The sequence below is a fragment of the Bos taurus genome, chromosome 1 (genome assembly GCF_002263795.3).
Source record: "Bos taurus isolate L1 Dominette 01449 registration number 42190680 breed Hereford chromosome 1, ARS-UCD2.0, whole genome shotgun sequence".
Taxonomy (NCBI): Eukaryota; Metazoa; Chordata; class Mammalia; order Artiodactyla; family Bovidae; genus Bos; species Bos taurus.
The window spans coordinates 50101891-50129171 of record NC_037328.1 but is presented as its reverse complement, the minus strand read 5'-3'; the positions used below and the strand labels follow the sequence as shown (position 1 = coordinate 50129171).

The window sequence follows — 27281 nt, the reverse complement described above, 5'->3', positions numbered from 1 at the left end:
GTTTAGGTCTTTTCCCCATTTTTTGATCGGGTTGTTTGTTTTTCTGGTATTGAGTTGTGTGAGGTGCTAGTATACTTTGGAAATTAATCCTTTGTCAGTTGTTTCATTTGCTATTATTTACTCCCATTCTGAGGGTTGTCTTTTCACCTTGCTTATAGTTTCCTTTGCTGTGCAAAAGCTTTTAAGTTTAATCAGGTCCCACTTGTTTACTTTTGTTTTTATTTCTGTTACTCTAGGAGATGGGTCACAGAGGAACTTGCTTTGATTTATGTCATCAATTGTTCTGCCTTTGTTTTCCTCTAAGATTTTTATAGTTTCTGGTCTTACATTTAGGTCTTTAATCCATTTGGAGTTTATCTTTGTGTATGGTGTTAGGAAGTGTTCTAATTTCATTCTTTTATATGTAGCTGTCCAGTTTTCCCAGCATTTATTGAAGAGGCTGTCTTTGTGTCATTGTATATTCTTGCCTACTTTGTCAAAAATAAGGTACCCATAGGTGCATGGGTTTATTTATTTGCTTTCTATCTTGTTCCATTGGTTTATATTTCTGTTTTAGTGCCAGTAGCATGATGTCTTGATGACTGTAGCTTTGTGGTATATCTGAAGTCAGGAAGGTTGATTCCTCCAGCTCCATTCTTCTTTCTTAAGACTGCTTTGGTTTTTTGGGGTCTTTTGTGTTTCCATATGAATCATGAACTATTTTGTTCTAGTTCTGTGAAAAATGCCATTGGTAATTTCATAGGGATCACAATGAATCTGTAGATTGCATTTGGTAATATAGTCATTTTCACAATATTGATTCTTCCTACCCAGGAACAAGGAGTATCTCTCCATCTGTTTATGTCACCTTTGATTTTTTTCATTAGTGTCTTATAATTTTCTGTGTACAGTTCGTCTCCTTTGGTAAGTTTATTCCTAGATATTTAGTTATTTTTGTTGCAATGGTGAATGGGATTGATTTCTTAATTTCTTTTTCTGATTTTTCAGTTAGTATATAGAAATGCAAATGATTTCTGTGCATTGATTTTGTATCCTGCAACTTTGCTAAATTCACTGATTAGCTCTAGTAATTTTCAGCTACTTTCATTAGGGTTTTCTATGTACAGTATCTTGTCATCTGCAAACAGTGAGAGCTTTATTTATTTTCTGATCTGGATTCATTTCTTTTTCTTCTCTGATTGCTGTAGCTAGGACTTCAGAACTAAGTAGAACAATAGTGACAAAAGTGGACACCTTTGTCTTGTTTCTGATCTTAGGGGGAGTGCTTTCAGCTTTTCACTATTGAGAATAATGTTTGCTGTAGGCTTATCATATACGGCCTTTACTATGTTGAGGTAGGTTCCTTCTATGCCCATTTTTTGAAGAGTTTTAATAAATTGGTGCTGAATTTGTCAAAGGCTTTTTCTGCATCTATTGAGATGATCGTATGGTTTTTATCTTTCAATTTGTTAATATGGTGTATCACATTGATTGATTTGTGTATATTGAAGAACCTTTGCATCCCTGGAATAAACCCAGCTTGATCATGGAGTATGAACTTTTTGATGTTTTGCTGAATTCTGTTTGTTAAAATTTTTTGAGGATTTTTTCATCTTGTTCGTCAGTGATATTGGCCTGTAGTTTTTGTGTGTGTGTGTGTGTGTGTGTGTTGTCTTTGTCTGGTTTTGGTTTTAGGGTGATGGTGGCCTCATAGAACAAGTTTGGAAGTGTTTCTTCCTTTGCAATTTTTGGAAAGAGTATTAGAAGGATAGGCATTAGCTCTTCTCTATTTGATAGAGTTCTCCTGTGAAGCCATCTGGTTCTGGGTTTTTGTTTTTTGGGAGATTTTTGATCACAGCTTCAATTTCAGTGCTTGTAATTGGGTTGTTCATAATTTCTATTTCTTCCTGGTTCAGTCTTGGAAGATCAAAATATTCTAACAATCTGTCCATTTCTTCCAGGTTGTCTATTTTATTGCCATATAGATGTTCATAACGGTCTTTTATAATCCTTTGTATTTATGCATTGTCTGTTGTAACCTATCCTTTTTCATTTTTAATTGTGTTGTTTGCTTCTTATCTTTTTTTCTTGATGAGTCTGGCTAATGGTTTGTCAACTTTGTTTATCATCTCAAAAAACCAGCTTTTAGTTTTATTAATCTTTACTACGGTTTCTTTCATTTCTTTTTCCATTATTTCTGCTTGGATCTTTATGATTTCTTTCCTTCTACTAATTTTGGGATTTTTCTGTTCTTCTTTTTCCAGTTGTTTTAGGTGTAAAGTTAGGTTGTCTATTCAATGTTTTTCTTGTTTCTTGAGGTAGGATTGTATTGCTATAAACTTCCCTCTTAGAACTGCTTTTGCTGCATCCCATAGTTTTTGAGTTATCATGTGTTTATTGTCATTTGTTTCTAGAAATTTTTTGATTTCCCTTTTGATTTCTTCAGTAATCTGTTGGTTATTTAGGAATGTGTTGTTTGATCTCCATGTGTTTGTGTTTCTTACACTTTTTTTCTTGAAATTGATATCTAGTCTCATAGTATTGTGGTCAGAGAAGATGCTTGATGCACTTTCAATTTTCTTAAATTTACTGAGGCTTGATTTGTGACCCAAGATGTGGTGTGTCCTGGGGAATGTTCCATGTGCACTTGAGAAGGTGTATTCTTCTGCATTTGGATGGAATGTCCTGAAGATATCAATGACATCCATTTCATCTAATGTATCATTTAAGACTTTTGTTTTCTTATTAATTTTCTGTTTTGATGAACTGTCCATTGGTGTGAGTGGGGTATTAAAGTCTCCTACTATTATTGAGTTATTGTTAATTTCTCCTTTTATGTCTGTTAGTCTTTGTCTTATGTATTGAGGTGCTCCTATGTTGGGTGAATATTTTCAATTGTTATGTCTTCCTCTTGGATTGATACCTTGATCACTATGTAGTGTCCTTCCTTATTGCTTGTAATCTTCTTTATTTTAAGGTCTATTTTGTTGATATAAGGATTGCTACTCCAGCTTTCTTTTGCTTCCCATTTTCATGGAATATATTTTTCCATCCTCTGATTTTCAATCTGTATGTGTCTTTAGGCCTAAAGTGGGTTTCTTGTAGACAGCATATATATGAGTCATGTTTTGTATCCATTAAGCCATTCTGTGTCTTTTGGTTGGAGCATTTAATCCATTTACATTTAAAGTAATTACTGATATATATTCCTGTTGCCATTTTTTTAATTGTTTGGGGTTGATTTTGTACATCTTTTTTCTTCTGCTGTATTTCTTGACTATATAAGTCCCTTTAACATTTGTTGTTAAGCTGGTGTGGTCATACTGAATTCTCTTAACTTTTGCTTCTCTGAAAAGCTTTTTCTTTCTCCATCAGTTTTAAATGAGAATTTTGCTGGGTACAGTAATCTTGGTTGTAAGATTTTTCCCTTTCAGTACTTTAAATATATCCTGTCATTCCTTTCTGGCCTGCAGAGTTTCTGCTGAAAAATCAGCTCTTAAGAATATGGGGTTTCCCTTGTATGTTACTTGTTGCTTCTGTGCTGCTTTTAATATTCTTTCTTTTGTATTTAGTCTTTGTTAGTTTGATTAGTATGTGTCTTGGCATGTTTCTCCTTGGGTTTATCCTGTATGGGACTCTTTGTGTCTCTTGGACTTGAATGACTATTTCCTTTTCCATGTTGGGGAAATTTTCAACTATAATTTCTTCAAAAATTTTCTCATACCCTTTCTTTTTCTCTTCCTCTTCTGGGACCCCTATAATTCGAGTGTTGGTGCATTTGATATTGTCCCAGAGGTCTCTGAGACTATCCTCAGTTCTTTTCATTCTTTTTACTTTATTTTGCTCTTCAGAAGTTATTTCTACCATTTTATATTCCAGCTTACTGATTCATTCTTCTGCTTCAGATATTCTGCTACTTATTCCTTCTAAAGTAGTTGTGATTTCAGTAATTGTATTGTTTGTCTTTGTATGTTTATTCTTTAATTCTTCTAGGTCTTTGTTAATTGATTCTTGCATTTTCTCCATTTTGTTTTCAATATTTTTGATCTTTACTATCATTATTCTGAATTCTTTTTCAAGTAGTTAGCCTATTTCCTCTTCTTTTATTTGTACTTCTCGTTTCTAGTTTGTTCCTTCATTTGTATAGTATTTGTCTGCCTTTTCATTATTATTAACTTATTGTGTTTGAGGTCTCCTTTTCCAAGGCTTCATGGAAAGTTGAATTCTTTCCTTCAAGAAGGTTTAATTTTTTCTTCCTTTTGGTTTCTGCCATCCTAAGGTTGATTCAGTGGTTTGTGTAAGCTTCTTATAGGGTGAGATTTGTGCTGAGTTTTTGTTTGTTTTTTCCCTCTCATGGGCAAGGCTGAGTGAGGTGGTAATCCTCTCTGCTGATGATTGGGTTTATATTATTTTTTTGTTTGTTGCTTAGATGAGGTGTCCTGCACAGGGTGCTACTGGTGGTTGGGTGATGCTGGGTCTTGTATTCAAGGGGTTTGTTTGTGTGAGTTCTCACTATTTGATACTCCTTAGGGTTAGTTCCCTGGTAGTCTAAGGTTTTGGAGTCAGTGCTTCCACTTCAAAGGCTCAGGGCTTGGTCTCTGGTCAGAAAAGAAGATTCCACAAGTGGTTTTTTAATGGCATTAAGTGAAATTAAAACAAATATCCAAAAATGAGAAACCAAAGATGAACCCCAGACAAATGGCAGTTACAAAATCAGGCAAATAATAATTAAGATAATGGAATACATACACACACACACACACACACACACACATATATATACCCATGAGCAAAGTCAAAACTGTCCAACAAAAATAAAGTACAGTTGATTTATCCAGCAAACAAAGGAAATAAAAAATTATATTTACCAGTTAAGAACAAAACTAACTAAAGCACAAACTCAAAAAAAAAAAAGAAAAACTAAAGCAAGGTGCCAAATGAGGAATAAAGCTATGAAAACAAAACTAATAAATATGTTGAGAGGAAAGAAAGAAAAAAAAGAAAGAATAGATATGCAAAGTTAAACAGAGGTAGATGAAGATTTATACTTATTAAAGATTAACTGCAAGGGGAAAAGAACAGTAGGAAGGGCAAACAAAGGAATAAATGTAGAGAAAATATAATAGGTTTAAAAAAATTAAAAATTAAAATTATTAAAAGGAGAAAAGAAAACAAAACAAAACAAAAACAGAAGAAGAAAGAAAAAAAAAAGGAAAGGAAAACTCCACTGAACTTCAAAAGCCCAATGTAGAGGCAGAGGTTTATAACAACAATAAAAAGTGTGACTGAATATATACATATACATCTATAAGCAAAATCAAAACAGCCCAACAAAAATAAAGTACAGTCGATTGACCCAGCAAATAAAGGAAATCAAAAATTATATCTACCAGAACAAAACTAACTAAAGCACAAACTGGAAAACAAAACTAAAGCAAAGTGCCAATTGGGGAATAAAGCAATGAAAATAAAACTAACAAATATGTTGAGCAGAAAGGAGAGAAAGAAAAATATATATATGCAAAGTTAAATAGAGGTAGATAAAAAAGATTTATATATGTTAAAGATTAACAAGGGGAAAAGAACAGTAGGAAAAGCAAACAAAGGAATAAATGTAGAAAAAATAATAATAGTTTTAAAAAAATTAAAAAGAAAAAAAATAGGAAAACTCCACAGAACGGCAAAAGCCCAACATAGAGGCAGAGGTTTATAACAATAAAAAAATGTGACTGTGAAAAAAAATCTCAAAAGCTTAATTGGATTTCATAGTGCCAATAAAACAGACAACTACAACAGAGGGGGTTCAAAAAAGGAAACAAAAAGAAAAAAGTCCAAAAGATTCTACAGAACAAGTCAAAACATAAGAATAATAAATGTTTTTCTTGAGTCACTGCTGTCAGGGTCTTTACCCTTGCTGGGAGTCACAGTCTACCTTACCTCCCTAGGATGCCCTCCAACACTGTGCTGATCTCTGGACCTGCTTTGGGCAAAGCAACTCAGATTCAACTCAGATTCTGGTCCTAGTCCTGTGTGTTCTTGCCTCCAATGTCCACAGCTATCAGAACTAGTGCGTTTTCTTTTGTGGTAGCTCTCAATGACCTTTTATATATTCCATAGATACAGAGTCTGCCTAGTTGATTGTGTGGATTTAATCTGTAGCTTGCACAGTTGGTGGGAAGGTTTTGGGTCTTCCTTAGCCACACTGCCCGTGTGTTTCAGTTGTGGTTTTATTTCCACCTCTACACGTGGGTCATCCATTGAGGTTTGTTCTTGAGGCTGCCCTGGAGGACTTGGATTTGTCCCTGTGAGGGCCAGGTGGAGGTGGTGCAGCTGCTTGGGTTGCAGGGGTTCTGACAGCAACAGGTACCCAGGGAAGTTGGCAGTTAGGGCAGCAGGAAATATAGTGCTCTAGAAGGGTATGGCAACCAGTATTGGCCAATATGCTCCCGTATTCTTGCCTGGAGAATCCCCCTCCCTGACAGAGAAGCCTGGCAGGTCACAGTCTACAGGGTCTCAAAGACTCGGACAGGACCAAAGTGACCCTGTGCGCATAGATGAAAGACTTTTTTGGCCTTTGGCAGCTCTGCCCCACTGAGAGTTGAGTGTGAAGGTGGCGCAGCTGTTTGCCTTGCAGGGACCCTGGCAGTGCCAAGTGCGTAGGGACACAGACTGCCTCCGCTGCAGGAGTTATGGCCCTATCAGGGTCTTTTTTTGAGCCTCTTGTAGCTGGCGATCAGAAGGTCTCTTTGGCCAGTCTTTCTCCATAGCTCCACCCATTCAGGCGTTTAGTGGGTTCCCTTGCCTGGGGTCCTTCTGTGTTGTTCGGCACATAGAAGGGCCCCCTAGCTGGGGTCCTACTGTGTAGATTGGTGTGTCAGGTACTTACAGGGGCACCCTGGGTGGGGTCCTACTCTAGTTCTGCACCTGGGTGGGGTCCTACTTTGTAGTTCAGTGCGTCAGGTGTTTGATGGGCCAGCGTCTGTATTGTTCAGCTGCTGATGCTGGCAAGTGGGGAGAGAGGCTATGGTGATGGCTCCACCCCCTACGTGTGACTCAGCATTATTGCCTTGCTTCCATGGCTGCCTGGTTTTCCTCCACTGGCATTTCCCACCACGATCTCCTCCCTCACATCCCCTCGATCTGTCTCTCTGCAGTCAACAGTATCCCTTGCTCTGGGATTGCTCCACAATTTCTAAACCCCAGCTCCCAGCCGCTGCACCTTCCAGGGGACCAGCATTCCTGTTTGGGATGTGTATGGCTGCAGCAAGGACTATCTGATTCTCATTCCATTTAGACTGCCACAGATCAGCTGTTTCACTCTCAGCCTTAAATGCTTCTCCTCTGACTTAGATAATTGCCTTGATGTAGGGATCGGACCATTGCTTCAGTTCCCCTACACAAGAAGTGCAAGTCCAGTGCTACTAACACTCCTGTTTTTTCCCCTAGTTTCTTCATCCTACTGAGCTTGGCGTGGTTTTATATAATCTTTTCCACTGATCAGGTACTCCTGTCTGCTCTCAGCTGGTGTTCTGCATGCACTTCTGTGTCTGAAGGTGTATTCCTGATATATCCGTGGAGAGAGATGTGTTCTACATCCACCTACTCCTCACCATCTTGTTCTCTCCAGTTGAAATTTTAAATAAGATTTATTGTTAGGTACATTGTCAGCAGATACCATTTTTTAAAAACACAGCATAAACACATCTAAGGAAGTATAATCTTTCAGATGGAAAGTAATTTCTATAAAAAACTACTGTCATAGTATGATTTGTATGAGGAAAATCCAGTTCAATAGAACCTTTATTGTACAGCTACTAGGTTCCAAGCACTGACAGGAGATACTGAGATGAATAATGAGCTTACAATTCACAATTTGAGGTAGAGGTAATATGCACTCTATGTGATGACACTACATAGCAGCATGAAATCAGTACCTAGTGGTAAATGTGTTATAGATTAGGAGCTCAAGACATATTTGCTGAAAAACTAGAGTAAAGGCTACAGACAGAGGTACAAGCAAAGACTTATAGGAGAGTGGAGAACAGAACCAAACTGGGTTTCAAGGCAGTAATAAAGGTTTTGTATGGGAGGTGATATCTGTCTGTGGCCCCTGATGGTTGAGAAGGGCTTTGGTAAGTGAGATGTTGGTAAAACTTCTGCCACATAAGTAAAGGCAAAGAGGTAAGAGAGGGTGGTGGATTTCACAATGGTGAGTAAAATGGTATCAGGGGTTAAAACACATGGAGGATAAACCTATACAAGTAATTAAGGCTAGCCTATGAGGGACTATGCTTGCCATACTAAGTGAAGTGAAAGTACTAGTCTTTGCAACCCCATGGACTGTAACCTGCCAGGCTCCTCTGTCTTTGGAATTCTCCAGGCAAGAATTATGGACTGGCTAGCCATTCCCTTCTCCAGGGGTTCTTCCTGACCCAGGGATTGAACTCGGGTCTCCTGCATTGCAGATGGATTCTTTACTGTCTGAGCCACCAGGGAAGTCCATTTCAATTTGGTGATTTAGATGTATTCATTCATTAGTTAAATAAACATTCAGAGATGACAAAGCCTATTAGACATTATTAGAGTTATTGTATGCATCTGTGCTAAGTTGCTTCAGTCGTGTTCAACTCTGTGCGACCCTATGTACTGTAGCCAGCCAGGCTCCTTCTGTGTCTATGGGATTCTCCAGGCCAGAATACTGGAGTGGGTTGCCATGCCCTCCTCCAGGGAATCTTCCCTACCCAGGGACTGATCCCATGTCTCTTAAGTCTCCTGCACTGGTAGGCATGTTCTTTACCAGTGGCATCACCTTGGAAGACTGCCATATGGAGTTGGGACTCTATCCTATGGCAGTGGGGATTTGCCATTGCACCTTGTCCTTCCCTTTGGTTTTTCATGTTATAATCACAATTTGTTGATTGTTTGCAACATTATTTTTAATACTTGTTTCACCTACTAGGCTATAAGCATCATGAGGGTAGGGACCATGACCTGAGTTGTCACTGTGTATCCACAGTGCCTGGCACATTGTAGTCCTTCAAAAACTATTGTTGAATGAAGTGAAGAAGCATGTTTCTCAGTTTCTCATTAATATAAAAATATACATTATCACATAGAAAAGTGGAGTTTCCTCAGACAATTTTGTTGAGTTATATTTAGATGAGAATTCAATTCAGGTCGAGTTAAAGCCTTTATTAGTTGGACAGATAACTTGCCAGTGAGAAGACAGAAGTTTTTTTAAAGAATGATGATGGAGTTTGAAAGCTCAGATGAAGAATCTATATGTGAATGAATCAGCAGAGGACTAGTACTTCAGCAACTATGATTCTGTGGACTGAAAGCCTAATAAGAGGTCTGTTCTGCTATCATGTGCAAGTGCTGATGGGCACTTCTCTATCCACTCCCTTTAGTCATCTATGAAAAGAAAACAAATCTTGATTTTTTGGAAACAATTTAGGATAAGTAGGCTAAAGTAGGATTTTTATGTTTTCATTTCATGTGAAAGTGAAAGTGTTAATTGCTCAGTTGTGTCTGACTCTTTGCAACCCCATAGACTGTAGTCCTCCAGGCTCCTCTGTCTATGGATTTTCCAGGCAAGAATACTGGAGTGGGTTGCCATTTCCTTCTCCAGGGTTCATTTCATGTAATTTAGAGGAAAATCTTGATTTACTTGCAATGTTGGTAGCTCAGCTGGTAAAGAATCTACCTGCAATGCAGGAGACCCGGTTCAATTCCTGGGTCAGGACGATCCTCTGGAGAATGGATAGGCTATCCACTCTAGTATTCTTGGGCTTCCCTGGTGACTCAGCTGGTAAAGAATCCACCTGCAATGCAGGAGACCTGGGTTCAATCCTGGGTTGGGAAGATCCCCTGGAGAAGGGAATGGCTACCCACTCCCAGTATTCTAGCCTGGAGATTCCACAGACTGTATAGTCTATGGGGTACCAAAGAGTTGACACGACTGAGCAACTTTCATTTTCTTCACTACTTTACCTTTTAAAGAGCAATACAGGCTTTAAAGCCCAGTGTTAGAGCCTACCTTGCAAAACCTAAATGTATTTAAATTAAATTTAATTAAATTGTGCTGAAATTCAATTAAACTGTTGCATGCTTTTAATTTTTCTTTTTTTTTTTTAACCACAGCTGATCACTGAGTTATTATGCAGCTGCAGCCAAGCCTTGTGCCTAATCCTTCTGCTCTCTTTCCCTTTCTGCATGATATCCAGGTGGGTTCTGAGTAGCTAGTATCTCTTAAACATAACCACATTGTACCATCTCTAAGCACTGGATTATTGATTACTGGTCCAAAGATCTCATGAGCAATGATTACAGAAAATTATTCCACAGGCAATTCTATTTACTGGTTATATTCCCTCACTTCACTTCTTTTTCCCTATGGAGCAAACTGAATAAATGATCCCAGGACAGAATAGTTCTCAGAGAAAAGGTAGCACAGTTGTTCTCTGAGAAGTTGCTGCTTTCTCTCTAACTTGCCCCTGATGCCAGACACATTCTGATCTGTTCGACATGAAAATGAGCAAACAGAGAAGTAGCTTGGTTGTGAATCTTAATATTCGACTGTCACCACAGTGCCCTCCAGGGTGTGCTCCCAACATGAGACACTCAAAAGCAACCGTCTGGTTACTCTATTCCCCAATGTACTGCCTTACATCTCCTTCAAAGTTTTAACTCCTCTTCTACATGTTTTCCAAGCATTATCGGTAAAGTGAAAGATTTAGAAACATTTTCTCAGAACAGTTTCTAACATCTCTTTCCACTTTGAAACAAAGAAACACAATGAATAGGATTGTAATGGATCATGTCTAAAGAAACCTTACTGTAATGGGTCATGGCTAGAGGTGTTGTTGGGTACAATGGACTTATTAAAAACTTCCATCTATATCTCTAAGCAAAACTGACATTTGCCCAAAGAATGCTGTGAATTCTAGTGTCACCAGGGAGAAGTTCAAATTAGTTGCCCATTTCTACAATGCATTGGGTACATCAGTACTATAGACAGTCAGGAATTACAAAAAAGAGAATTGAAATAAAGGTCTATTTTCTATATATATTTATTATTTTAAATCTCCGGGAATAAATATAACTTTTGGAGCATCTTGTGTATAAAAGAGGGTTAAAAAGTATGTCCATGGTGATTTTCAAGTTATGTTTCCAGAAAATTCTTGTCCTTCTGTACAGAGACCATTAAACAACTCTTGGTGGTATCTACCTCCTCCTCCAAAGGAGGAGGTAGATATTCAACTTTGAGTCTATTCAACTTTGTGTTGCTTGGGTTGAGGGATTAAGAGTACTCTGTAAATTAAAAAAGATACTTAATCTATACTTTTCTAGGCCAAATGAAAAGTTTTTAAACTTCAAGAATACTCTAATATTAACTTAAAATATAAAACAATTTGTTACTTTAAGGTATATGTATTGTTGTTATTGCTCCTCTCGGCTGCTGCCCCTGATCTCGGACGTGGGGTAACTCCTCCTGGTCTTGGACCCTGACCTCGGATGCAGGGTAGCTCCTCCCAGCCGCCGCCCCTGACCTCGGACGTGGGGTAGCTCCTGTTGGCTGTTCCTGCGCGTCGAAGCCTGGCACTCTTGGCCACTGACCCTGACCTCGGACGTGGGGTACTCCTCTTGGCTGCCTCCTCTTGGGCATGGGGTCCTCCTGGCTTTTGCCTCTGACCTCAGACGTGGGGTAGCCACCAGCGCTAAATGCGCCGGTTGCAGCTGCCTGCGCCGGAGGCCAGGGGCAGGGGCCGGGAGGACCTACCCCACGCCTGAGGCCAGGGGCGGCACCCAGGAGGAGCAACCCCACCTCCAAGGAGTGGTGGCTGTGCGGGCACAGGAGGGCCTAGAGGAGCTATTCCACGTTCAAGGTCAGAAGTGGGGGCAGCAGTGAGGAGATACCTCTTGTCCAAGGTAAGGAGCAGTGGCTGCGCTTTGCTGGAGCAGCCGTGAAGAGATACCCCATATCCAAGGTAAGAGAAACCCAAGTAAGATGGTAGGTGTTGCAAGAGGGCATCAGAGGGCAGACACACTGAAACCATAATCACAGAAAACTAGTCAATCTAATCACACTAGGAGCACAGCCTTGTCTAACTCAATGAAACTAAGCCATGCCCATGGGGCCACCCAAGACAGGTGGGTCATGGTGGAGAAGTCTGACAGAATGTGGTCCACTGGAGAAGGGAATGGCAAACCACTTCAGTATTCTTGCCTTGAGAACCCCATGAACTGTATGAAAAGGCAAAATGAGAGGATACTGAAAGAGGAACTCCCCAGGTCAGTAGGTGCTCAATATGCTACTGGAGATCAGTGGAGAAATAACTCCAGAAAGAATGAAGGGATGGAGCAAAAGCAAAAACAATACCCAGTTGTGGATGTGACTGGTGATGGAAGCAAGGTCCGATGCTGTAAAGAGCAATAATGTATAGGAACCTGGAATGTCAGGTCCATGAATCAAGGCAAATTGGAAGTGGTCAAACAGGAGATGGCAAGAGTGAACATTGACATTCTAGTAATCAGCGAACTAAAATGGACTGGAATGGGTGAATTTAACTCAGATGACCATTATGTCTACTACTATGGGCAGGAATTCCTCAGAAGAAGTGGAGTAGCCATCATGGTCAACAAAAGAGTCCAAAATGCAGTACTTGGATGCAATCTCAAAAACGACAGAGTGATCTCTGTTCGTTTCCAAGGCAAACCATTCAATATCACAGTAATCCAAGTCTATGCCCCAACCAGTAATGCTGAAGAAGCTGAAGTTGGACGGTTCTATGAAGACCTACAAGACCTTTTAGAACTAACACCCAAAAAAGATGTCCTTTTCACTATAGGGGACTGGAATGAAAAAGTAGGAAGTCAAGAAACACCTGGAGTAACAGGCAAATTTGGCCTTGGTATACGGAATGAAGCAGGGCAAAGACTAATAGAGTTTTGCCAAGAAAATGCACTGGTCAAACACCCTCTTCCAAAAACACAAGAGAAGACTCTACACATGGACATCACCAGATGGCCAACACCGAAATCAGATTGATTATATTCTTTGCAGCCAAAGATGGAGAAGCTCTTTACAGTCAACAAAAACAAGACCAGGAGCTGACTGTGGCTCAGATCATGAACTCCTTATTGCCAAATTCAGACTTAAATTGAAGAAAGTAGGGAAAACCACTGGAGAAGGCAATGGCACCCCACTCCAGTACTCTTGCCTGGAAAATCCCACGGACAGAGGAGCCTGGAAGGCTGCAGTCCATGGGGTCGCTGAGGGTTGGGCATGACTGAGCGACTTCACTTTCACTTTTCACTGTCGTGCATTGGAGAAGGAAATGGCAACCCACTCCAGTGTTCTTGCCTGGAGAATCCCAGGGATGGCGGAGCCTGGTGGGCTGCCATCTATGGGGTCGCACAGAGTTGGACATGACTGAAGTGACTTAACAGCAGCAGCAGCAGCAGGGAAAACCACTAGGACATTCAGGTATGACCTAAATCAAATCCCTTATAATTATACAGTGGAAGTGAGAAATAGATTTAAGGGACTAGATCTGATAGATAGACTGCCTGATGAACTATGGATTGAGGTTCGTGACATTTTACAGGAGACAGGGATCAAGACCATCCCCATGGAATGGAAAAGAAATGCAAAAAAGCAAAATGGCTGTCTGGGGAGGCCTTACAAATAGCTGTGAAAAGAAGAGAAGTGAAAAGCAAAGGAGAAAAGGAAAGATATAAGCATCTGAATGCAGAGTTCCAATAGCAAGGAGAGATAAGAAAGCCTTCCTCAGCTATCAATGCAAAGAAATAGAGGAAAACAACAGAATGGGAAAGACTAGAGATCTCTTCAAGAAAATTAGAGATACCAAAGGGACATTTCATGCAAAGATGGGCTCGATAAAGGACAGAAATGTTATGGACCTAACAGAAGCAGAAGATATTAAGAAGAGGTGGCAAGAATACACAGAAGAACTGTACAAAAAAGATCTTCATGACCCAGATAATCACGATGGTGTGATCACTCACCTTGAGCCAGACATCCTGGAATGTGAAGTCAAGTGGGCCTTAGAAAGCATCACTATGAACAAAGCTAGTGGAGGTGATGGAATTCCACTGGAGCTATTTCAAATCCTGAAAGATGATGCTGTGAAAGTACTTCACTCAATATGCTAGCAAATTTGGAAAAGTCAGCAGTGGCCACAGGACTGGAAAAGGTCAGTTTGCATTCCAATCCCAAAGAAAGGCAATGCCAAAGAACGCTCAAACTACCGCACAATTGCACTCATCTCACATGCTAGTAAAGTAATGCTCAAAATTGTCCAAGCCAGGCAACAGCAATATGTGAACCATGAACATCCAGATGTTCAAGCTGGTTTTAGAAAAGGCAGAGGAACCAGAGACCAAATTGCCAACATCCACTGGATCATCGAAAAAGCAAGAGAGTTCCAGAAAAACATCTATTTCTGCTTCACTGACTATGCCAAAACCTTTGACTGTGTGGATCACAATAAACTGGAAAATTCTGAAAGAGATGGGAATACCAGACCACCTCACCTGTCCCTTGAGAAATTTGTATGCAGGTCAGGAAGCAACAGTTAGAACTGGACATGGAACAACAGACTGGTTCCAAATAGGAAAAGGAGTACGTCAAGGCTGTATATTGTCACCCTGCTTATTTAACTTCTATGCAGAGTACATCATGAGAAATGCTGGGCTGGAAGAAGCACAAGCTGGAATCCAGATTGCCGGGAGAAATATCAATAACCTCAGCTATGTAGATGACACCACCCTTATGGCAGAAAGTGAAGAAGAACTAAAAAGCCTCTTGATGAAGGTGAAAGAGGAAAGTGAAAAAGTTGGCTTAAAACTCAACATTCAGAAAACGAAGATCATGGCATCCGGTCCCATCACTTCATGGGAAATAGATGGGGAAACAGTGGAAACAGTGTCAGACTTTGTTTTTTTGGGCTCCAAAATCACTGTAGATGGTGACTGCAGCCATGAAATTAAAAGACACTTACTCCTTGGAAGGAAAGTTATGACCAACTTAGACAGCATATTGAAAAGCAGAAACATTACTTTGCCAACAAAGTTCCATCTAGTCAAGGCTATGGTTTTTCCAGTGGTCATGTATGAATGTGAGAGTTGGACTATGAAGAAAGCTGAGTGCCAAAGAATTGATGCTTTTGAACTGTGGTGTTGGAGAAGACTCTTGAGAGTCCCTTGAACTGCAAGGAGATGCAACCAGTCCATTCTGAAGGAGATCAGATTTCTGGGATTTCTTTGGAAGGAAAGATGCTAAAGCTTAAACTCCAGTACTTTGGTCACCTCATGCGAAGAGTTGACTCATTGGAAAAGATTCTGATGCTGGGAGGGATTGAGGGCAGGACAAGAAGTGGGTGACAGAGGATGAGATGGCTGGATGGCATCACCGATTCAATGGACGTGAGTCTGAGTGAACTCCGGGAGTTGGTGATGGACAGGGAGGCCTGGCGTGCTGCGATTCATGGGGTTGCAAAGAGTTGGACAAGACTGAGCGACTGAACTGAACTGAACTGATTGTTGTTATTGTTTAGTTGATAAGTTGCATCCGACTTTTTGTGACTCCATGGACTACAGCAAGCTAGGCTCCCCTGTCCTTCACTATCTCCCAGAGTTTGCTCAGATTCATGTCCATTTAGTTGTGATGCTATCTAAACATCTCATGCTCTGCTGCCCCCTTCTTCTTTTGCTTTCAATCTTTCCCAGCATCATGGTCTTTTCCAGTGAGTTGGATCTTCGCATCAGGTGGCCAAAGTATTACAACTTCAGCTTCAGGATTGGTCCTTCCAATGCATATTTGGGTTGATTTCTTTTAGGTTTGACTGATTGGATCTCCTTGCAGTTCGAGGGACTCTCAATATCTTCTCAAGCACCCCAATTCAAAAGAATCATTTCTTTGGCACTCAGCCTTTTTTATGGTTCAACTCTCACATCCGTACATGACTACTGGAAAAACCATAGCTTTGACTATATAGACCTTTGTCTGCCAAGTAATGTCTCTGCTTTTTAGTACACTGTCTAGATTTGTCAGAGCTTTTCTTCCAAGGAGCCAGCATCTTTTAATTCTATGGCTGCAGTCACCATCTGAGGTGATTTTTAACCCAAGAAAATAAAGTCGTCACTGTTTTCATTGTTTCCCCGTCTGTTTGCCATGAAGTGATAGGACTACGTGCCATGATTTTCATTTTTTGAACGTTGAGTTTTAAGCCAGCTTTTTAACTCTCCTCTTTCACTTTCATCAAGAGGCTCTTTAGTTCTTCACTTTCTGCCATTAGAGTGGTAACATCTGCATATCTGAGGTTGTTGATATTTCCCCCAGCAATCTTGATTCCAGCTTGTGATTCACCCAGTGCAGCATTTTGCATGATGTACTCTGCATATAAGTTAAATAAGAAGGATGACAATATACAACTTTGATGTACTCCTTTCCCAATTTGGAACCAATCCATTGTTTCATGTCCAGGTCTAAGTGTTGCTTCTTGACCTGTATACAGGTTTCTCAGGAGGCAGGTAAAGTAGTCTGGCATTCCTATCTCTTTAAGAGTTTTTCACAGTTTGTTGTGATCTACGCAGTCGAAGGCTTTAGTCAGTGAAGCATGGTCAATGAAGCAGAAGTAGATGCTTTTTCTGGAATTCCCTTGCTTTCTCTATGATCCAACGAATGCTGGCAACTTGCTCTGGTTCCTCTGCCTTTTCTAACATCAGCTTGTAAATCTGTAAGTTCTCAGTTCACACACTGCTGATGCCTTTCTTGAAGGATACTGAGCAGAATCATTTGAAATGAGTACAGCTGTGTGGTAGTTTGAACTTACACACAAGAACTATACAAAAAAGTTCTTAATGACCAGGATAACCACAACAGTGTGGTATCATTCACCTAGAGCCAAACAATCTGAAGTGTGAAGTCAAGTGGACCTTATGAAGCCTTGCTACAAACAAAGCTAGTGGAGGTGATGGAATTCCAGCTGAGCTACTTCAAATCTTAAAAGATAATGCTATTAAAGTGCTGCACTCAACATGTCAGCAAATTTGGAAAACTCAATAGTGGCCACAGGACTGCAAAAGGTTAGTTTTCATTCCAATCCCAAAGAGAGCAATGCCAAAAAATATTTAAAAAAAGATACACATGAATATTTTAATACCACAAATTGAAGACATTTAGATAGGAGACAGAGGTTTATCACTGCCAACAGTTACAATTATTAGATCTGTTCAAGATTTTAATACTGTAGGGCAAATTTAATATTGTAGGGCAAAGGGTAACATCAGATATGCAGATGTTACCACTCTAATGGCAGGACCAAATTTGGGTTCACTCTGATGGTCTCTAGTATATCTATCGAAATCACATTATTTAAGAAAAATAGAGTACAATTTATTTGAAAAGACAGCAGAGTTAGACTATGAGAAAAGGCCTTTCAAATGAAGTTAGTAAAGAAGAATAAATTGACTTACAGTGAACTGTGATGGCTGCTGAAGCAATCATGCTTTTTTTGTCTACCAGGGAGCATTTATAGTCTCCTGTTGCATTGCGTTTCACATCTGTCAGTGTGTAAGTATTTGAACTTCTAATTCCTTCAGGCTGTCCCTTTTGATAGAGGCAAAAACATCAGATGATTATACTTGGTAGCTACAATAAGAACAGTTGTATTTGTTGATAAAAATGACATTTTTCTCAGATAAGAAAAACAAAGGAATATGTTTCTTTGATTGGAAAAATGATATTAGATTTTGTATGATCTGAATCCTGGGAAAGTAACTGATAATTTGATTCTAAGGAAATTGAGAAGGTAATTTACATTGTATTGATGGCATATATTTTGACATTATGGCTTGTGTTAAAGTAAAATTTAAAAAATAGCTAATATTTTATTTTTACATTTATCTCTTAATTTAACAAAAAGATTTGAGAGAGCTTAAAAGAAAACATAACATATATCAAATTAAAGAAAGAAAGCAAGGAGGGAGAAAAGAAAGGAAGGGAGGTAGAAGGGGAGGGAAGAAGGAAGGAAGGAAGGGAGGAGAAAATAAATTTTTAAAAGAAAAAAGAACTAGTAACTAAGAATTAAAAAATATATTTTAAGTATTAGGAGTATATATTAACAAAAAACATAGTGACTGCTAAAACTAAGACACAAATTTGGCTCTGTAATCCCTGAAAATCAATGTAGAAACGTAATTAGTTTAAAATTTTCATTTGTATATCAGACAAAAACACTATGTCAATTTATTAGGATACATAGAATCATCTGTCAACATTTAAGTATAAAGGTGAAAGTGAAAAGTGTTTAGTCACTCTGTCGTGTCCAACTCTTGGCGATCCCATGGACTGTAGGCTACCAGGTTCCTCTGCCCATATTCCAGGCAAGAATACTAGAGTGGGTTGACATTCCCTTCTCCAGGGGATTTTGACCCAGGAATTGAACCTGGGTCTCCTGCATTGCACGTAGATTCTTTTCATCTGAGCCACTAGGAAAGCTCCTTAAAGTAAAAAGAAATCACTTATACTTGTCTTCTGAGTAATCTGTGGTTGATAGTCTTAAGCATTACTGAACAATGCAGTGGGTAGCATAATGAACAGACCCCTGCAGTAAACACAGTAAGAGTTGCATATGGCTTCTCCCAAAGCAATGTTTTGTCAAACACAAACCTGAGAAGGCTATGGGAGAGCAAGCAAGTGTCCTCAGACGTAGCTCTCACCTAGTCTGGTTCCACAGCACTATGACATCTAGAACACAGCCAAATTATCCTCTAGATGTCACTTCTTTCAGTTCCAATACTGATAAAAGTTAAGAAAATGGCCCTTCATGACCATGTATGATGGCAAGATATAGCCCATTGCTTTCCTCTATCAAGCTAAATATAATGGGCAACACAAGTGTCCCTATATTGGACGTGTTCAGGAACACCCTCTGTGTGGATTTAGAATGCACATCAAACCACTTGCTATCATCATTCTACATTTTATATTTGTCTGCTTATGAAGAGCAGATTATTTTGGTTTATTTGGATGATGAGACTTTGAGTTTCTACCATTATGGTTTCCTATGATCAGGTCTTCTCCTCTTTGTCCCTGATTCCACTTAACATTGAATAAAAAAAGGCAAGAACACTGGCATATGCCAAAAAACTTTTAAAGGACATTCCACAGGTGTCCGTTGTCTCTAAGAATAACATCCTTTCTCACTTAAGCTGCCCAAGAACATACAATTCTTAATGTCAGCCAACTGCCAAACAATAGGGCAGAATGATAGCCGTCTAGCTCAAGTAAAAATCCTGAATCACTTACTGGTAAGTAAAACAAAAACTCCTCAGGAGGAGGGTTACCATTTCCCAAGCATTTAAGAGTGATATTGTCCCCTTCTTTGATGGCATTTTTTGATGGCAGCACTTGTATTGTCACCTGCTCTGTAGGATCTGCAAGAGTCACAAACACAAGTTAACCATTTCATCAAGTACCAAATTACTTTGTACATATAATGTAAGTGACTAAATTATACACAGTTTTCTCAAGAAGCTAGTAATGGTAATTACTTAAATGTATCTTTTTATAGAAGGACTGAAGTTAATAGCTACTTGCTATAACAAGTACTAATCTTGGTTAGAGCAAACTACAAAGAAGCTCTGTTACATAAAAATCAATTTCTTCTTAGCAAAATGTCTTTACCTGAAATAGGAATGACCATAATTATTTTATGTGTAAAAGACCAGTAGGAACAATCTCATTGTATAATCTCATTATAAGGACATTTAACTATATTACACATATCTTACAGTTTGGAAAGATTGCTAGAAAAAGAGCTAAAACTATCAGGCACCCCCACACTCATATTACACAATAATATCTTATATTAAATAAAAAGGGACATGAGCCAAATAATACCAGGAAGATTTTTGGTCTGCAGGAGAGCAGATTTGCTTTCAGAAAGATGAATCCCATAAACAGAGCAAGACCCTTAATATAATACAATCAACAGAACTGTGAATGTATTGTAATTCTTTTCTGTTCATTGGAGCCAAGATGCAACCTTAAATTCCATTTTGGTCATTTTTAAGGAGAAAATAGGGCTAAAGGGTATTCTTTGGTCAAGGCTACTGCTCAACAGTAGAATGCTAAAGGAATTAAAAGCTGGATGCACAGTGGACCATATCTACCCAACAGGAAATCAAAGGAGGCGGTGTTGGCAGTTATAAATGACCCATTTTCTAATATATTCACTTGTTATGTAGCTGGTAATACAATGAACAATGAATTTGGAAATCATATAATGTAAAGGTTTATTTTAGAGAGCCTTTTCCACAAGGCTTAATAACTACTGAGGCATGTGTCTATATTTCCAAACTGGCAGCACTAAAAAGAATCCATCTATGAAGACTTACTTTGCTATTAGCTAATAAAGTGAGATGAATAAGTAGTATAGCTGTTTTTTCTTCTATCTCTTTCAATCATTTACTTGCCTTTCTAAGATTAAAGGCAGAAAAAAAAAAAAAGAAACCTAGAAGGGTTGTTATAGATTGCCTCTGACTTTTTTCATGCTTGGGCATTTCTGAATATTTGCCCAGAAGGTTCTGAGGCTAAACAGTAATTGACTTAGTATATTTGTTCATTTTTCTGAATTTGCCCGAGGTAATTCCCTGACCAGTTCTCAGTACAGTGGGAAAGTAAATAAAGTTTGTCCCCCACTGGCCTTCCATTTTTAGGCCTCCCTCACTCATTCACATGGCCCTTCTCTGCCTGGTTTGGTCTGTCTCACGTCACTGCAGCATATCTCTGACCAAAGCTGACACCAGAACAGCCAGGAATCATAATCGATCTTACTTTCTGCTTTATTTTAATCCTGCTTGTCTGTATCCCTTCTTCAATAGGCTCTGCTCTGTACTGGAGAGTTGAAGACCTAGACTGAGATCAGGGGGTTAATGTAACACGTTGGAGTTTTAACAGTGGCTTTCTGGATGCTGGCTAATGTGCGTCCAACAAAATTAATGATCTCATACTCTCCCTTTGACTTTGAATTTTACTCTATTAGTAAATCATCAGTCTGCCAGTTACTCCAGCTTTCTCCTTTGTCTTCTCTTATCCACTCAATCACCCAATCTTAATGACTAATCCTTATATTTTGCATCTGATTCTTCCCTTCTCTTCTCCCAACACTTCCCTAGTGAAGGCTCTAATTAATCTACATCTGAAACATTGCCACTAAACGACATTTAGTTCCTCACCATAAGCCTTTCTGTTTTCTACATCTTTATACATATTTTCTCTAAATCAGTTTTGGAAATAGTGCTTTGACTATTACAATGATATTTAAAGTCTTCATGCATTCCCAACAAGCAAAGATTGAAATAAAAATTTCTTAATCTGGTATCCACAACTGCTTTGAACTTACTTTGGGTAAGAATCATATATCTCATTACTCCATATATACCCCTACATAATAAACAAAAGGGTCTACTCAGTTTTTCTTTTTCTCATCTCTCCATTTATCTTATGTTCATTCATTTGGTTAATACTTGTTTAGTTCAAGTACTAAGTGCTGGAGTTACAAAGTTGAAAACAGCAATTCCCTGTCCTTAGTGTCCATCATAAATAAAACTCTTTTATGATGACATCAAACTTATAAATTAAGACTGTAACAACATTAAAACTGCCTAAGATGCATAAGCATAGCAATCACTGGTAGCTTATAGATTCACCAGATGAGGAAGCTTCCAGTTGGAGCTGACCCCAGAGCTAGGTTTTGAAAAATAAGATGTTTGCTGGATAATAAAGGTGACAGCGTGACAGCATATAAATAGGAATGTACACAGCATTCTACAGGAGGGATTTGGAAAATAGAACAGATTACAGAAGGCAGTGAAGTGGTGAAGGTTGAGAAAGGAAAGGGCCACGGCTATAGGAGACTCAAGGCATTTTTGAAATTGAAAATGTAAACATCACCCTGAAAGATCTGGGGAGTTGCTAAAGAGTTTTCATCACAGGAGTAACATGTTCCCATTTGTGTTTTAGAAAGATATTTCTGGCCGCAGCTTGCAGGGAAGTTTGGGGTGAATAGACAGGAGAACTATTTTTGAAGCTGTTACAAAAATACCAGCAATGAGGAATGGTGGCATAATCTTAGGCAGTGTCAAAAGGCACAATTAGATACACACAGATGAAAGAGGTATACTGTGAATCAGATATACACAGATGAAAGAGGTAGATTCTATAAAACTTTCAAGATGAATTGATCACATTTCTTTATCTTGAATGTATACTTCTGTACTTTTCATTTAGTTCCTCTTTCTCTTCTCTGAAGTCATACTGGAGCAATGAAAATCGCTCAGTCATGTCCAAGTCTTTGCGACCCCAGGGACTATACAGTGCATGGAGTTCTCTAGGCCAGAATACTGGAGTGAGTACCCGTTCCCGTCTCCAGGGGATCTTCCCAACCCAGGGATCGAACCTAGGTGTCCCTCATTGCAGTACCAGCTGAGCCACCAGGGAAGCCCACGAATACTGGCATGGGTAGCCTCTCCCTTCTCCAGTGGATCTTCCTGATGCAGGAATCAAACCAGGGTCTCATACCTACTGGATGAGAAACTCTAGAGCCAGGTCCAGTAGTCTGTATTCTCACAAGTCCTTCAGGGGGTTCTGATGCACAATAATGTCTGGGGATCACTATTCTTGCACACCTGAACTCTCAGGACTATTCACTGAGTCTCTGTGGCACTTACCAGTTGCAACCTTGCACTGACAATTTCCTTCTGATGCACATATCTTCTCTACTGGAGAAACCTCTTGAATGTCAGGACAATGTCTTAAACACTTTTGGGTCTTAGCTTTGAAGGCCAGCACTGCATACATTGTGGCTTCTCAAAAGCTCTGCCAAATATGTCCCGCACAGCCAGTCACAGTAAAATCATTTCTTTCTTATTCATCCAAGGACTTTTCTACCCATCTATTTCCCCATGCCTGATATTCACATAGATTCTGTTCTTTCTAAGCCAATTTTCCAATCTTTTCCACTCATCTTGATGTTCTTTCCTATTTTGTACTTCTGTACTTACACCAAGATAGTTTATTTCCAATTGAATATCTCTGAACAGAGTTCTATTTCCACATACAGAAATAATAGTTTGATTTTAGATAAGCTGTACATGATGAAATCCTCTCAATCCTTGCTTTTAAATCAAGTTGAAACTTGTTTACAAAGTTTAAGGCAAAACATCTCATGATGGTTAGAGCAAGTGGAATTTCAGTTTTGCTCTTTATATAAGATTCTGCACTTCATGGAACCCAAATAGAAATGTAGCTGAGATAAAACTCTTTGAAGGTTTAATGGGCATTTCTACCCTTTCTCTCAAATAGATGTAGAAGTATTAGGTTATTCTACAACATATGACAGTATTATGGGAATTTATAATTCATTAAAAATAGTGAAATATTCTGTATCATTCCCTGAAATATATGTCTATATATTTTTCATTCCCTGAAAAATATGTCTATATGCTTATTAGGTAAAAATGATAATAGTACTTATTAACAGGCATTTAATGTGCTACATATAGTGCTATTTTAGATTTTTCATTTCACTTAATCTCCATAACACCACCATGAGTTAAGTATTATATTTTTCCTATTTCAAAATATGAAAACTGAGACAAAGTAGTTAAGCTTATTTTCTAGAAATACATAGTAACTGACAGCAATGAAACTTGATTGAGCCAGCATCTTTGCTCTAAATCATATTATCTTGACTTCCATCTTATAGGAAGGAACATAGCATTGGAGAAAAGGATTCTAATCCAGTTGCTAAAGCTAATTTAGGGCAAGTCTCTGAGTCTCATTTTGCTGTTAAATAAAATAATGGACTTAGATGATCAAGAAAGTTCCTTTGTAGTCTAATATTCCAGGTTTTAAAATCTGTGGTGTAAAGTTAAACAAAATACCTTGGAATTCAACATCCTATCTAACTTATGCAATTGATTGCACTATTAAAATATTTCTCTTTATTAAAATGGAAATTCCATATCTAGAAAACCAATCAGTCATAAGTCTCTATTCATCTGTCATTCATTCAGAAAACCATCAGCGGCATTCTGAACTCCTACAAAATCCATGACTATGTACCAGGGTTGAGAATTAACAGAAGAAATCAGACTAAGTTAGAGAATACAGAGGAGATGATTATAAATAACAAAGTAGAGACTTAAAGCTATCATAAGATGGGTGAGCATTTATTCTATAGGTCTTGCAAAAAGGAAGATATTACTTGGGTACTATGGAATAGGGATGGGAATTTGGAAATAGATTCCAAAGAACTTATGAATTGGGACTTAACATTGGAACATTTTTTCCAATATATTAAAATTGTATAATTATATTGAGGTACTTACAGTAAATATCAAAAACTGCTTGTTCAGAGTAAACTGTTTTCTGGCCAGATGGTCCATAATATGTCACAGAGCAGGTGAATGGCATTTGTATGTCAGCCTTGGTTGTCTTGTACTCCAGGGATGAAGTCATGGTATAGAGCTGAGTTACTGAGTCCATTTGCTTTCTAAAAATTATGACCACCGCTGAAGAAAATAAAGAACACTAATGGTAGGATCTTTCATCGGAAAATCACAGCCCTTAATTAACTGTCATAAAAACTTTGAGAAGTGGTTTCGTCCTTCTTACTGCATTTAACAGGAGGGAAAATTGACATGTAGTGAGGTAGATGTCTTTTCAAAAGCATGAATCAGAGACATGGACAGAAATAGAATCCTGGGAATTTTATCTCCCACTCACTTTAATTAACTTCTAGAACATGCCATATACAGAGATAATTTTCTCTGCTCTTGATTCTTCTGCACAAGGTCTAAAATGACGGGTTTTAAAAAATCCCTTACTGATTTAATGGATACTTAAGTAACAAAGAATATAGAGTCATAAATCAAAAGAGGGCAATGCATTTAGACTCAGGATAGACTAAAGAATGCTTAGACAAGAGAAAGGCAAAACAGGTCACCTGAATTTATTGCCCACTTCTTACCCACCTCCTTCAAGAGGTTGCAGAACTTTTCCATTCCTGTACCATGTGATGTTGCCATCTGGATAACTGTCTTTTGAAATGCACTCACCCAACTGCAATATAGAGAGGAAATATTACAACCTTGGTTCCATCACGGGTTGTCCATTTGAAAGCCCCAGACTCCTCAAGGGATGCAGAGTTACTCCAATGATTTCTTGATCCATTCATTTTACAAGTCCCAACTAAGGACTGAATGAATGCACTCTTACATAAAAACAATGTCTTGTGTTTAAAATTATAGTCTTGCCCATTTTAAAATGTGCAGTAGATGCTGCCACCATTAGTAAAATCACATTCATTTAAAAGCATTACCCAATTCATTTTGACAGTCTTCATTTTTAACGTTAACTAAATAATATAACTGCATTAACATTGGCTATTACCATGGTTGATAGATCTGCATTTGAAAGAATCATTAACAGTGTTAAAATGAGGCTGCCTCTCCAACTTCATGCTACATTTCAGATGACATATACTTACAATGAACTGTAATCCTCACCACTGTACTTCACATGTGTTTTTAATATTTGTGTGTGTGTGTGTCTGTGCATGCGTGTACATGCTCAGCCATGTACAATTCTTTGCAATCCTGTGGACTGTAGCCCACCAGGCTCCTCTGTCCATGGGCTTCTCTAGGCAAGAATACTGGAAATGGAGTAGGTTGTCATTTCCTACTCCAGTTTTTAATATTTGCTGCTGCTGCTGCTAAGTCGCTTCAGTCGTGTCTGACTCTGTGCGACCCCATAGACAGCAGCCCACCAAGCTCCCTCGTCCCTGGGATTCTCCAGGCAAGAACACTGGAGTGGGTTGCCATTTCCTTCTCCAATGCATGAAGGTGAAAAGTGAAAGGGAAGTCGCTCAGTCGTGTCCGACTCTTTGCGACCCCATGGACTGCAGCCTACCAGGCTCCTCCGTCCATGGGATTTTCCAGGCAAGAGTACTGGAGTGGGGTGCCATCGCCTTCTCCGTTTTAATATTTAGTGTTTATCAAATAATATTATGCAGTCAACTTTAATCTGATTCAAGGAATTTTGAACTTGCTTTTTCCTCCAATAAAGGAAATTTGGGCTATTCTAATTAGTGAAAATGAGATTATGAATCAGGTGATGTGCTCATATATGGAACTCCAATTTTGTCTTTCCTTCAAATCTCTGCTAATATGATTGTACAAATCTGATCTTATACCTTTACTTCAACTTTTCAATAGTTTGTCAGTAAGATAGAGACCAAACATTATACATGACAGAAGGTTTGTCAGAATCCAGCCTCTCTTAACCCTTGAGACTTACTTCTTACTGGGCTCTCTTGCCCACTGGCTTGAGCACCCAAAATTCCAGCAGTACAAATAATGTGCTTCCCAACCATGCCGTTTCCTTTCACATGGTATTATTTCATATTGTTGGAAAGCCCTTTCTGACTGTGGTGTGCAGAAAATGTACTCATCTACCATGACTTCATTAAACATTCAGTTCATTCAAACAAGAAAGACTTATGCTTTTTTTAAAAAGAAACTCTCATCTCCCCCTCCTCCCTTCAGAAATAACCACATCTTCCTCTGTGTCTCCTTTCTACCTTGTGCAGACTTTCTGACTGGTGCCTGGAACACTGGCAACTCCACAGAGCAAAGTCTATCTTATTTGTCCTGGCATCTGGGGACAAGAAAAGGCATTCAACAATATACTAAGGAAAGGCAATCAATCAAAAATAAGTTCTTACCTTTTTAAGCTTGTCTGTCTCAAGAAATGGGGCTTTGCTTACAATTTCAGGTTTCGATGGTTGCTCTAAAGTTAAACAGAGAAATTTTAAGTGTATGTGGAAGAAGAAAATGGACATTTGTGATTTGGTTTACAGAAAAATAATTTACTCAAAGTAGAAAAATAAGCAACACAATAAAGTTTTCCCATATAATCTATAATTAATAAATCTGGTTAGCTACCCATTCCAGATATTTGCTTTATTATATTAAATATTATTTTAAATGCTTATTACTCCTGTGAATAAAATATTGGTGACATTTTCTGGATGCTTTATAAACAGTGAGTATGGTTTAGATGGTAACAGAGGTTAATGTATTAAAGAGGACATATTATCTGCAATTGATTACCATGTGCACTTTCTACTTATCAATAATTTCCAACTCTTTAGATGAAAACTGGAGTTCACATGAATTTGAATCACAGGGGTGCTTATTTAAAATAC

At 38.7% G+C, this 27281-nt stretch overlaps 1 protein-coding gene across 3 annotated transcripts in view; it reads right to left on the bottom strand.

Annotated features, from left to right (window-relative positions):
- ALCAM (activated leukocyte cell adhesion molecule) overlaps nt 1-27281 on the bottom strand; it is a 231252-nt gene that overhangs the window by 32882 nt on the left and 171089 nt on the right. For all 3 annotated transcript variants that reach the window (XM_059886023.1, XM_059886053.1, NM_174238.1), the window contains 5 exon segments: nt 26799-26863; nt 25048-25135; nt 24403-24585; nt 19316-19443; nt 17482-17614 (listed from right to left, as the gene is read on the bottom strand). In XM_059886023.1, coding sequence (XP_059742006.1) covers nt 17482-17614; nt 19316-19443; nt 24403-24585; nt 25048-25135; nt 26799-26863 — 597 coding nt within the window.